The 12,975-nt window shown below is 40.6% G+C and overlaps 1 protein-coding gene across 1 annotated transcript in view; it reads right to left on the reverse strand.

Annotated features, from left to right (window-relative positions):
- The window catches only part of kpna1 (karyopherin alpha 1 (importin alpha 5)), an 80,523-nt gene that overhangs the window by 46,044 nt on the left and 21,504 nt on the right, over nt 1-12,975 (reverse strand). The window contains exons 5-9 of the mRNA XM_034169475.1: nt 11,275-11,369; nt 10,245-10,376; nt 4,205-4,293; nt 3,969-4,068; nt 3,603-3,766 (exon numbers count right to left, since the gene is read on the reverse strand). Coding sequence (XP_034025366.1) covers nt 3,603-3,766; nt 3,969-4,068; nt 4,205-4,293; nt 10,245-10,376; nt 11,275-11,369 — 580 coding nt within the window. The remainder of the gene's footprint in view (nt 1-3,602; nt 3,767-3,968; nt 4,069-4,204; nt 4,294-10,244; nt 10,377-11,274; nt 11,370-12,975) is intronic.

The following is a 12,975-nucleotide window of genomic DNA, read 5'->3' on the forward strand; positions in this document are numbered from 1 at the left end:
TGTTTGGGGCATGTTTGATTAAGATATAATGTAAAATGTACATTAAATGGGGGTTTTCAATGTTAATTTTAAATGGTCACAAAAATTGTAATCTGGATCAGATCTGGATCAAAGGTTGTCAGTCAATAAAGGATATCATCCTACATAACACTCTCATATATGAAAGAAATTCAATCTTTTTTGAGAGTTATGAATTTTGGAAAATACATTCAATGTTAAAGACAGGGATTTTTCCAATTTTCCAAGATTTTTCCCGACTTTGAACTTGAAAATTGAATCTTGCCTATCAGGATATGAATCTTCAGTAAAAATTTCATAATGATATATGAAAAACTGTGGGCTCCAGGCTGTTCACAAACAAACAGACAAAGAGGGGTGAAACATGACCTCCTCCAACTTCATTGGTGGAGGTAATGACAAAAAAAATGTGTGGTGCAGTGCAGCAGCTCTAACCACTAGGGCTGAAACAATTAGTCGAGTAACTTGAATAATTCGATTGCAAAAAATGTTCGAGGCAAATTCTGTGCCTCCAAGCTTCATTTAATGTCGTAGTACATATACCAGGCCTATGTGTGGTGCTGTAATGTCCCCAGAAAAAAACAGAAGATGACTTAGAGCATGCACTTAAGCCGTGTAAGCGCTAATCAAATTAGCACAAAAGCTACCACTTTCCAACGCGACACACAGCAAAATAAAGCCTTTTTGGGAGAAAGATGGTCCACGCTGATCATCTGAAATAGACTTACTGTGCATTTAAAGTGAAGAAATGGGTTTGTTTTTAAAAAAAAACAAAACACTGTTTCGTCTGTTGGCTTTTCTCCGCTCAACGTGGGGAGGGGCTATTCGCACGGCAGCCGGCTGCTGCCTCTCTCTGCCCGGTTCAAGGGGCTCAGGGCTCCCCTCAGACCAGGCAAGTCACAGCTCAGTCCCCGGCCACACTGACAAACAGTCTCTGAAAGAAGTCCACTCTTTCTTATGTGTTTTGCTCAGACTCGCACCGAGTGTTTCACTTTTTAATTTTCGCTTTTTTGGGCAACACACAACACTTCACAAACACGGTAACTTAAAAACAATAATAATAATAATAATAATAATAAAGTGACTGCAAGGCTTGCATGTTCAACCTCCAGCTGAAATGCATCTGTTGAATCGCAGAGAAAGAGGGATACAAAAAAAAATAAAAAATTTCACACAGGGACCCAGTCCACCAACCTTTAAAAAAATAAAAAAAAATTAAAATGGTTAAATTTTACAAGTTGGGGGAAAAAAAAACCAGAAAGCCACACCCCATTGCCATTTCAGCAACATGTCAAGACTCTGGCTGAGCTCCTGACACCGGGAAAGATCCAAAACTTGTAACGATGGGGGAAAAAAAAAAAAAAAAGATTACCCAGGAAAACAGAAAGGGGCACACTAAATTTGACAATCTGTGTGATGGTGCAGCGACACTGTGCCATTGCTTAGGAAGAGCCCTGGATGGTTGATGTTTAAAAACGCAAAAGTGCTTTTTATCCGATTACGCGATTGATCGCCAGAATCATCGATAGAATACTTGATTACTAAAATAATTGATAGCTGCAGCACCCCCCCCCCCCCCCAAAAAAAAATCACCAACCAGTTCCAGCTAGATGTGTTCTGTCTTCACTCTATCAAATACAAAAACAAATCTTCATAAATATCAGTCAGTGATGAAAAATGGAAAGTCCATTTGCTCTGATGGGGAGGGGGAGCAACTTGTCACTCCTGGAAGGAAAAAAACAATTCCTTTCACATCATTTTTCCCCATACACATTTGTTTGTCTGGAGGACTACATAAAAACTGAAGAGTTTTCAGGCTGAGAGTATCATTCTTTTAGCATCTATGAGCATTTACTGGCATGTGAATACTCCACGGAGAGACGCTGCAGTCTGGCAGCAGCTTCAGGCAGGCAGGCAGGCAGACAGACACAGACCTATGTGACCTTCTTTGGCCTCTATGATTGGCTGTGAATCAAAGACAGTCTGCAACAAGGATTGAAACAAGAGGTGACACTGTAGTTTCAGGGAGTGGTTGAATGACAGCTCTGTGACATTCTGTCTGTGATCTATTAATCAATGATGTAAATAACCCTTGGGGGGGGCTGAATTTTTATCATGTCAGGGCTGCAGCACAGAAAACTTAGAAATATTACATGCAATTTGGCACAATCTGGTGCAATTAACAAGCTAAATAAAATATATCTTTCCGTCCCATTTTCTTGCTCATTTTAGTCATAAAAGCGTATTTTCCATACTGGCAAGAAGACAGAACTATAATACACAGTCTGCCACATGGGTTGGAATACGGTGTTATTACCATTTCGTAAAACCACATATTTGCATTGGACTGTTACTGTTCTCTCTCTACACTTATCTAAACATTTGACATCAGCCATTTGTGCTTTTATAACAACTGGCCAAGCGGTTAATGTGCTTGGTTTCAGTGCGGAAGGTTCCTGGTGCAAACCCTACACCTGCCACATTTCTCCATGTTGTGTGGAGTTGGGTCAGGAAGAGCATCTGGCGTAACACTTGTGCCAAATCGACAGATCCACCTTAGATCTGCTGTGGTGACCCCGAGTGAAAACAAGGAAGCAGCCAAAGGGACTTACTTTAATGACAACTGTCATTGTCAGTATAAGTACACCTCTTTGTACACTGATAGTGTCATGAACAAAAATAAAGTTTGATACAAGTAAAGCTGCACCTACTATTCATTAAGTCATCAATATCACTTAGTTCTCAGTAAAACCGATTTTAGTTAAAAAATTTTATTCTTATTCACTTATATAAATGGGAAATGCAACACAGATTTTTTGCCCAGTGCTGATGTCAGCATTTCTGGGAAATACGCAAAACAACATTTTTTCCATCAATATTTGACAGCTACGAGCATGTTAAATGCTTTTATTTTTCTCCACATAAATATTTCACACCCATGTAACAGAAGAAACCATAATGAAAATTTAGCAGGCTAGCTCAGTTTGAAGACAGTTGGAGGCAAATTCACCCCAAAAATAGATGTTGATTTGTGTGAAATAACTAATAACGTCAACTGACAATGAATTCCATCAACAACATAATATAATAAGTTCAAACATTTAGCGGGAGTGTTGCTTTTCCATATGATTTAAAAAAAGTTGGGTTGAACCAGTCCCATTTGAATTTATTTCTGATAAACTTTAAATAATCTCCCTGCAGCAGAACATTTCCATTCATTTACTTTGTAGTTTCAACATGACGCAGAGTTCAAGGTAAATCTATAACAGCATCTCTCATGTGCTGCTGTATGGACGAGTGACGGCACGTATTTGTCCTTCAGTCTCAGATCAGGATGTGAAAAAAATGAGACTTAATAGGCACTGTGGCATCTGTATGAAATCAGACCATACACTAAATCTGACACGGGCCAGGAATACAAAAATAATCCAGAAACATCCCATCACTGATGAATAGAAATATGATGAAAAAAGTTGTTAGACGCCCCAGCACGTCCTTGGACCCCAGAAGGTAACTTGTGCATGAGAACGAAAAGTATATTTTGTGAGCTGTAAGAAATTTAATTTGCATGTGAAATGCCTTACATTAACAACTCGACCAGCCTTCGACAGACTCCTGAATCGATAACGGCCTGGATTTTGTCATTGGGACCATCAGATAGGTATGAAAGAGCCCAGCACGCATCAGCCAGGATGTCTGTGTCATTGACAAACAGTAGCCAAGAAAGCACACTGAGACATGGAGAGACCTAGAAAGCAATCGAATAAAGACAGAAAGCAGAAGGGTCAGGGAGAGAGTCCATGTCATTTGATCCACACATTTTTACATCATCTAGCTCCTGGTTTTAATAAAGAAATATTACAGCAACTGTGACCATAAATAAGATTTGATGTACTTCAGCAACATGACTGTGCATTATAATACTTGTGTGGTAATGTTTAGTAAATTACTTTAGCAAAATCTGGAGGTGGGTTCTTTCCTCTGCACAGGTTTGAGAGTGCCCATACTGCATTCCTCATCATTGTTGGACGACTTTGTTTGGCCAGTAACCTGCAAGGGGAGTTGCAGAAAATATGTTTCACAAAAGATGCAGAATAACTGAAGAGAAAACTAAACTTAAATGTTTTGGTCTTGACTTCAAGTGTCAGACCCAGAGCCTAAGATGTAGTATTGATCTTTAACTTACTGCACCAGTGAAGGCAGAATGTTGCAGTCAATGACAAAGTCTCTGCACTCTGTGCTATCTCCTGCTATGTTTCCCAAGGCCCACACAGCCTGAGGGGCACAACATTAATTCAACTCAAAAGTGTCACAATGAGATGACTCAAAAACACCAAAGGTACTGTAATTTCACTGGTCAAAGCTGTCCTTCGTTTCATTTTTATTTGAGCAACAGATTTACATGATTGTAAGTAGACATTAGGTAAGACAGATATATACATGATGCCCAAAAGGAGTAGGCTAAACAAAGCTTATAAATGCCTACAGCCCTCCATACAGACAAATTAACCAATAGGTAAGTGCATAACATAATGTTGTACCTTGTACACTACAGTCCATAACCTTTTAGTAAAACACCTTTTCAAAGTTGTCACATCATAACACTCATACAATGGTCGTACATTGTATCTCGTATGTTGTGTCTCGCCCATAACCAGGCCAATACACTCACTGCGTGCATGTGCCTGTTCATGAACGGAACAAGTGTGTATGATATACGGGTCTCGCCCATACCCAGGCGCATACACTCATCGAGTGCATGTGCCTGTTCATGAATGGATTAAGTGAGTATAATGTACAGACATCAATCACTTATAATCGTATAGATTTAAAAGAAAGGCAAACATTTCTCTGACAACTCCTGTTAAGTGCTAGTTATTTTTTTTCATATTTCAGTAATAAGGATTCTTTATAAACCTTTTTAAAGTGTGGCAGATTCTTACAAAGTTTGGTATTTGCTTCTAAGCTATTCCATATTTCTACTCCCCGTCTAGGAATACACATGGTTTTCAAAGTAGTTCAGGAGAGTTGTTTTTTTATAATTTGGCTGGTCTCTTCTTTTTGATAACATGTTTAGAATACTTTGAGGAAGCCACTTTTCTGTAACTTTGAATAGGATTTAATAGAATATAATTTAAGGGGCTTGTATCATTTTAAAATTGTTGGTGCTCGGACGACCAGGAAAAGCGTTTGTGTTTCTACTTGTAGTCCTAAAATATGGAATAATCTGACGAAGGAACTCTAGCGATGTCCAAATGTCAATCAGTTTAAACGCCAATATAAGGAACTGATGTTTTCTGAATGTGAAAATTGTCTAAATTTTCAGAATTCTCTGAAAATTCAATTCATGTTTGAAGGACTATATAGCTGTTGATTAAAGTATGGACAATTAAGTTATTGATTTTGTATTTTTTTTGGATTATACAATGTGTGCTGTTATTGGTGTGGATATGATGAGGAATTTGAGTTTAGTGATTATTTTAAGATGTCTGTGTTTTCTGTTCTGCTTAATTTGTTTTGTTTTGGTTTTGTTGTGAAGTAAAAGTTGCTGAGGTTGAAAGGGGTAGGTGCATAAGCAGGGGTGCACATAACTTTTTCAGAGAGTTACTCAGGTGAGTACCAGGAGCCTCCGATTAGCTGTCTCCATCCATAGGTCAACAGCTTGCTTTGGGTCAAATGTCGCTGTGGTCTGCTTTGACAGGTGTATCCGCATCAGGGCTGAGAGACGAGCATGTGACAGACGAGATCTGTACTTGGTTTTTATTATGTTGAGATGTGAGAATCCCCTCTCACAAGCTGCACTGCTTAAAGGCAGTGTAAGAGACAGCTTAACCACCTTGTTGATGTAGGAGTAAGCATCTGGGTTACTTGTATTTATTATTTGGACCAAGTCATATACAGAAGAGGCTCCCAGGCGCTTTCCTGCCTGCTTTAAGCGCATCCATTGTGTCACAGTGGTGTTTTTGTCAAGTTGCAAGGCAGCTTCATATTTGTTGAGAATGCTGCAAACTGTTTTGTTTCCAAAATTGTGGAGCTCTTGCATTTCCTGAGGCCATGTTGAAGGATCAAATACTAAGAAATGATCACATGACTTGAGGGAATCATATCTGACTTCAAACTCTTCAATTAACCCCCTGAGTAAGTTTCTCTTGTCTCTGTCAGCATCAGCATTAGAAACTGTCTGTGCACTGTGACCTTCACCATCAAGCAGAAGTGTGAACTGTCCAATGGCCACCATGAGTTCATCTTTACATTCTCCAATGGTCAGCTTTTCCTTCTGAAACCTAATGGATGTGGTCTTCAATATGTTGCAAATGTCAAGCATGTCTGAGAGAAAGCACTGAAAACGCTCTGTGCAGATATGCTGAAGGTCACTGTTATCACTCGTATCCAGTTGCATTTTAATGGCTGGCAACAGTCTTGATATTTTTATCAGTGTTTCATGCCTCCATGCAGACCATCTGATATTATGAAACTTGCCCAGTTTCACAAAGGAGATCCCATTTTCTTCACACAGCTTCTTCAGTGCAGCAGTTTTTTTTGATCCACCTTTTTGTAAATAAAACTGCAGCAGGTTGACCACAGAGCAATTGAATGTCTCACAGTAAGGTACACTGCGATCAGCTGATTTTGCGCAATTCTCCAGTGTGTGTGCGGTGCACAAAATGTGCACAAGGGAGTCTCCAAACGCATCAAGTTGCCGGAGTTTTGGTACCACACCGTTGTACATACCGATGTTGACAGCTGCCCCGTCTGTGCACACAGCGACCAACTTTGTTGTCCAGTCATCCAAGCCTGCGTCCTGGAAAAGTCTCACAAGTCCGTCTGTTGCATCCTGTGCGGTTCGGTCAGCACCCAGTTCAATCAGTCCAAGAAAGTCGGACGTAAACTCTCCGTTGCTGGACACAGACACAATGTAAACGATTTCCTGCTCGCTTTTTGTGATGTCCTCAGATCCATCAAAAAGCAGCCCCCAAAATTCAACAGACTGCAATTTGGTACATAACTCCTCACTGATGGTGCGAGTGATGTTCTGCACGATCCGTGTGCCGCCTTCACATGAAAGATACACACCTCCGACATTTACTCCCAGCCGCTTCAGTAAAGGAATGTCCTCAGAATAGGAAGACATGAGACGTGCGTGTTTAGCTTTATGGAAGGCGAGCAGAAAAATATTAAAACAGAGCTTGCCGCTGTTCTTCATTCAGCTCGTCGCGCCATCTGATAAGTGGGCGATTGGACATTTCTTCTCGGCTAGCCTGTTTATTAGCAATGGCTTGCGCCACATTCATGTGCTCCTTGCTTTTTTCATATTTATCAAATAAAGGATGATTGAAATTCTTTGAGCCTTTATAAAATGGACCTGTTTTATCTGCTAGATGTGAGTGGCAAATCTTGCACCACATTTCAGTGCGCTCATCGTTAGCTTCGAGCCACTGCACATCTTGGAGCCACTTTTCCGAGAAAAGTCTCTTCTTTGGCTCTGGCTCCAGTTGTCGTCTCTTTGTCGGTGGCAAAATGCCAAAGAAGCTGCTTAATGTTTGTTGTTTTCAGGACATCTCTGACAGTAGTTGACAAGCAACATGTGAGATGAAAGTTAAGACATGATCGGTGAAGTACGCAAAGGCGTGAAATAACAGGTGTCATTACGCATTACAGATTTTTGCCGCGCATGCGTACCTGCGTACCACTTAAGTGCACCCCTGTATATAAGCTTTGCTTCTACCTACACCCTTTCAGTTGCATGGGTTGACTGGCTGAGAAATCAGTTTTGTTTTATTTTGTTTCAAAGTTCTTTCCTTGAACCGAATAAACTTGAACTTGATTTGAGCAGTCTGAATTGAACCAGGTCACTAAATTTCAATATTTTAGATTGGAGGAACAGGGCATTTCTGTGCTCCCTGTATCCTACTAAATGATTATTCTAATTGCCATTTTCTGAACTTTACATAGTTCAGGATTACTTTTACATGAATTCCCCCACATCTCCACACAATAAGTTAAATATGGTACTATTAGTGAACAATACACAATATACCATGCTCTCTTAAGAAGATATTTTGAGTTGCTCATTAAAGCTACATTCTTTGCTACTTTAGCTTTAATTTTTGAATTATGGGGTTTCCAACAGATTTTGTGATCAAGTGTTACACCAAGAAAAGTGTGTTCGTAAACTCTTTCTATAAAAACATTATCAATTTTAATTTGTACATTCGGGTTTATCCTACGTTTTCTAAAGAACATTACTTTGGCTTTCATCGTATTTAGGGATAGTTTGTTCTCAGCAAACTATTTTTTTAAGTTTACCCATTTCTTTTGTAATCTCGATCACAATTGTTGTAAATCCTGACCTGAACACAATATTGATGTATCGTCTGCAAAAAGTACCAATTTTAGTGTTTCTGAAACCATGTACAAGTCATTAATATACACCAGGGGTTGAAATACATTTTTTAACCTACTTGCACTGGTGCTAGTAACAAAAAAAAGTTACTTGCACAACCAAAAGTCAGTCTTATATCAACCTTAAAACTCCTCCTCTGAAGAGTCAGACTCTTCCTCTCTGGGCCCGTAAAGCCCCTTTTTTCACACCGGGGCTGCTCCCAGTCATCATGTGTCGTCATGACGACGCCACGTGGAAGCAACTCAGTGACGAGACAAGCAGCTCAACACCACAACAGCACGAGGGACGTAAAGGATGAAGCAAATCAGACACCAAAAATTAAACATGTTTAATTTTTGTTTGCATCCTATGCTCGACGCAGAAATTAAGTGGTTTCAGTGCAAGTCAGAGCAACAGGACGGTACTCGACGTGACTGGAAGCCACACGCTCACAAGACAACGTTACCCGACGCCAATTTATGATTCCTGCGGTCTGTGTTCCATTGTTCCTGAAGTATAAATCACGCAGGATTGTTTTTATACCATGTACACAATGCAGTACGCTCCAAAAAAAAGAGCACAGAAAAAAATGCTGTCTCATCACAGTGTTAAATAAAGGACAAAAAAGGACATAAGTCCTGCTCACAGACTGACTGCCAGAAACAGGACATGTCCACATCAACTATAACTCCAGACATCACATTTACGCACTGACGGTTCGTTCACACGCGCACGTGAACAATTAAAAGAAAGAAAGAAAAAAAAACTGTCTGGCTGCAGGCAGTTCCTTGCTCTCTGCTCAAACTCTCTCATCACAATGTTAAAAAAAGGACATAAGTCCTGCTCACAGACTGATTGCCAGACAAAGGACATGTCCACAACTATAACTCCAGACATCTCCACATTTACTCAGTGACAGTTCGTTTGCGTGCACACGCATCTCGTGGTCAAAGGAGGAAAGATAAACTATAACAGAACTCACAGCGCAGACGGGCAGCTCAGCACAAGAACAAATATAAACTAGAAGACAAATCAAAGTGCACAGTGTGGCTGCAGCCACACTGTGCACTTTGATTTCTCTGTGCAGAGAACCTGCAGGCTGCGTTCTCACCTCCTCTCTGCCCCCTGCTGCGCGCACCTGACGCAGATATTCATGCGTCGTCATGACGCCACAGGAATCAACTCGAAACAGGTCCGGTGTGGTTATGACAGAGTTTGAAGGAAGCGCAGCAGCAGACTTTTTTTTCCCCACATGCGCTCGCGAACGAATCATCACAGTAACTCGCTCCGTGTGTGAGCGTCATAAAACACAGGAAAGATGAAGACAACACACTGGAAATTGTTTTTTCCCCTTATTTGTTCCTTTATTGGTTCATTCTACTGGTGCTTATAGTTGATAAAACTTGGATAAAGTTACTTGCACCAGTGCAAGTGGAGTATAAAATTACATGCACTGCTCGAATAATACATGCACAAACTAGCACATGCACATACTATTTCAAGCCCTGTACACTAACAATAGCTTATGTGGTGTATCCCCTAGGATACACCACATAATAATGTATCACTCATGGATCTACCCTGCCCCATCTGCACATACGGTTTTCTGTTTGTTAGGTAGGACTCAATCCAACTGAAGGCAATTCCCCTTATCACATACTGCTGTATTTTTTTCAAAAGCACCTTATGATCCATCATATCAAAAGCTTTCTTAAGATCAAGAAAGATACCTACAAAGTATAATTTTTATCAATATTTTCAGTTGCCATTTACAGTTTTGCTCAAAGTATGTAAGAACATGGCTGTGACACACCCAACAAACACGTAAATCTGAATCTCTTACCTGTTCCTGTACATCTTCAAAATCCGAGCTGAGCATCTCTATGAAAATTGGCACAGCTCCTGCATGGATAACCACTCGTGTCTGATGGGATGTACCTGATGCAATGTTGGTTAACACCCACGCTGCCTCAAACTAAAATGAATGACATTTATTAAATAAAAAAAAAAAAACCCTCATCATAATATTCAAAATTTAAGTGTAGCCTCAACATGTAGGCTAGACAGTAAAACATCATGTCTGCTGTCTCTCCTTAACAGCAACAAAGTTAAAGAAATATTCATGTTATTGCCTGCACAGCCTGTAAAGGCAGGTAAGTGCAATATTTATGTACTGACCCAGGGACTCAACTTAATTCAATTTATTTATATAGTGCCAAATCACAACAGAAGTCACCCCAAGGCATTTCACATGGAAGTTACCATTAGAACCCTGTAACTCGGAAACATTCAGTGCACTCTAATATGTCATGAGACAGCTAAAACAAAAACATACTGATTCCAAAAGTACAGACATTTATCCAAATATAAATCTTTTATGTCAGCATAGCACAGCCCTCTGCCTATTGTGTGTGCCCATGATACCCATATAAAGAAATTTAATTTTGAAAAACTGCTCCATGAACATTGCAAAATTGTATAGTTACACCAAGACAGATGTATCCTTAAGACAGTTTTTGGAAACTTGTCTTGTTACCAAGACAATGAATGTAGATTCCAGCCAGTTAAGATTATACAAAACTACAACATTTATTAAGTAAGCATACACACTGAAGCATCAGAATGAAACTGAGTTTATATTATAAATGGTCTTATATTTCATTTTAGCCTGCCTGTTGTTCATCAACAACACAGAAATCTTGTGGAACATGCTACAAAAACAAGTGTACACCAGAAAAATTTACCACTGTTATTCTTGTCAGCAATTGGCTCAATGCTTTACAGTGAATAATTGTAACTATACCAAATTGAGCAATGTTCAGGTTTTTGTGTCCACCTCCTACATAAATTACAATAATTCAGTAGAAAAATACCTGCAATGTGCAGTTTTCTCTCCTCTTCAGAAACTCTACAAAGCGCTCCACCACCCCTGGAGTGGCAATGACTTCATCAATGGGTGGGTTGGGTTCTGCAAGCAAAAAGTGTGGTTAAATAAAGTAATACTACATTACTTATCAGAGTATATAAACTTCACACCAACACTTCACAAGAGTAATTTCCCTTTTTAGAAATAAAATTCCATGATGCAGAGTAACAATCATGTTTATTGAGTTTTTAAAAATCTTTAGACTGGTGCCAAAATCAAAAAATATAGTTATTTAAAAAAGCTCAGGCATTTTTGGGACAAAGTTGGCAACCAGTCTTATTTTGTCAATTTGGGTGTGCTGAATTAAAATCTGCCATATGACAAACTATCTGACCTCTGTTGACCTCTACAGGTCATTGAACTTTGTGACCCTATGCACCCCATTGGAACCCAGTTTCTCAGCTTCATTTGTTCTGTTGAAGTATTTAAAGTCAAGTTGAAGACCCACTTATTTTCTGCTACATACGAGTCAGGAGCTGTGGTACTACAGTTTTTAATGATAATTACATCATTATTAGATTGTGATTTTAACCTTGCTTCTATTTCATTCCTCCTGACCGCCAGAGGGCGGTGCTTTAGCACCTGGATAACTACATGTGCGCAGCACAGAGGTCGAGAATATATACCAACAAAGTCACACCATTGAATGTGACCTGGGTGACGTCACTGGTTGTCTTTATATACCAGACGCACCCAGCGCTCGCTTCTTTTCTACATTCTCGCATTCTTAGAGGTTGAGAACGCATTTAGCTGCGATTGCCGCTCTCGCTTGTAGCCTCGCAACCCACCTTCGGTTGGAGCTACGTGCACTGCACACGTCCTCCAGAGGCTGCGAGACACGGCTTCACCAGTTTTTGTATTCTTTGACGCCTGTCGTGAGTACACCTTCCTAAACACCGGGTGTGCGCCTTGCCGCTGCCCTGCTGGATATTTTCCTCTGTGCACATTAGCTGTGTTGTTTCGATGAAAGCTGGCTATTTGTTTAGTTGTGTCGCTAACCCTGTTAACTACGTGGTAGTGTGTGTATCAGAACCAGTACAGTGTACTGTGTTGGGCTTGCCATGAGTGTTTTCCACTCCTTGAAGTACTTTGTCTGCACTGCCGCCATTTGCTAAGTTTAACAGCTCTGCTAGCAGCTAGTGTTGTTGTCGTTGCTCTAAGTGACTTAGCACTTGGGCTGTGAGTTTTTTCGGCTGTGTGCATCGTGTTATTACTGTGGCTGTGAGTGTTTCACGCTCCGGGCCTTGTATTAGCTTTTACACTGTGAGTGTTTCAAGCTCCGTGCCGAGTGCTTCACGCTCCGTGCCTCGTGTCGAGTCTGCGGCTCTGAGTGCTTCACGCTCCGTGCCTCGTGTCGAGTCTGCGGCTCTGAGTGCTTCACGCTCCGTGCCTCGTGTCGAGTCGACGGCTGTGAGTGCTTCACGCTCCGTGCCTCGTGTTACTATTTACACTGTGTGTGATTCAAGCTTTGTCTTTCCATTTGTAACCATCAGGGCTTGCGTTAGCCATCTGCACGCAGTCCACAATGTTGACAGGGCCTTTGTTGCATGGCTGTAGTACCTGTTTGGCTCCCTTGAGCCCAGATGATGGACATATGTTTTGCCCCTCCTGTCTTGGGATCGGACACCTGAGGGAAGCCCTGACTGGC

This window comes from Thalassophryne amazonica, chromosome 1 (assembly GCF_902500255.1).
Source record: "Thalassophryne amazonica chromosome 1, fThaAma1.1, whole genome shotgun sequence".
Taxonomy (NCBI): domain Eukaryota; kingdom Metazoa; phylum Chordata; class Actinopteri; order Batrachoidiformes; family Batrachoididae; genus Thalassophryne; species Thalassophryne amazonica.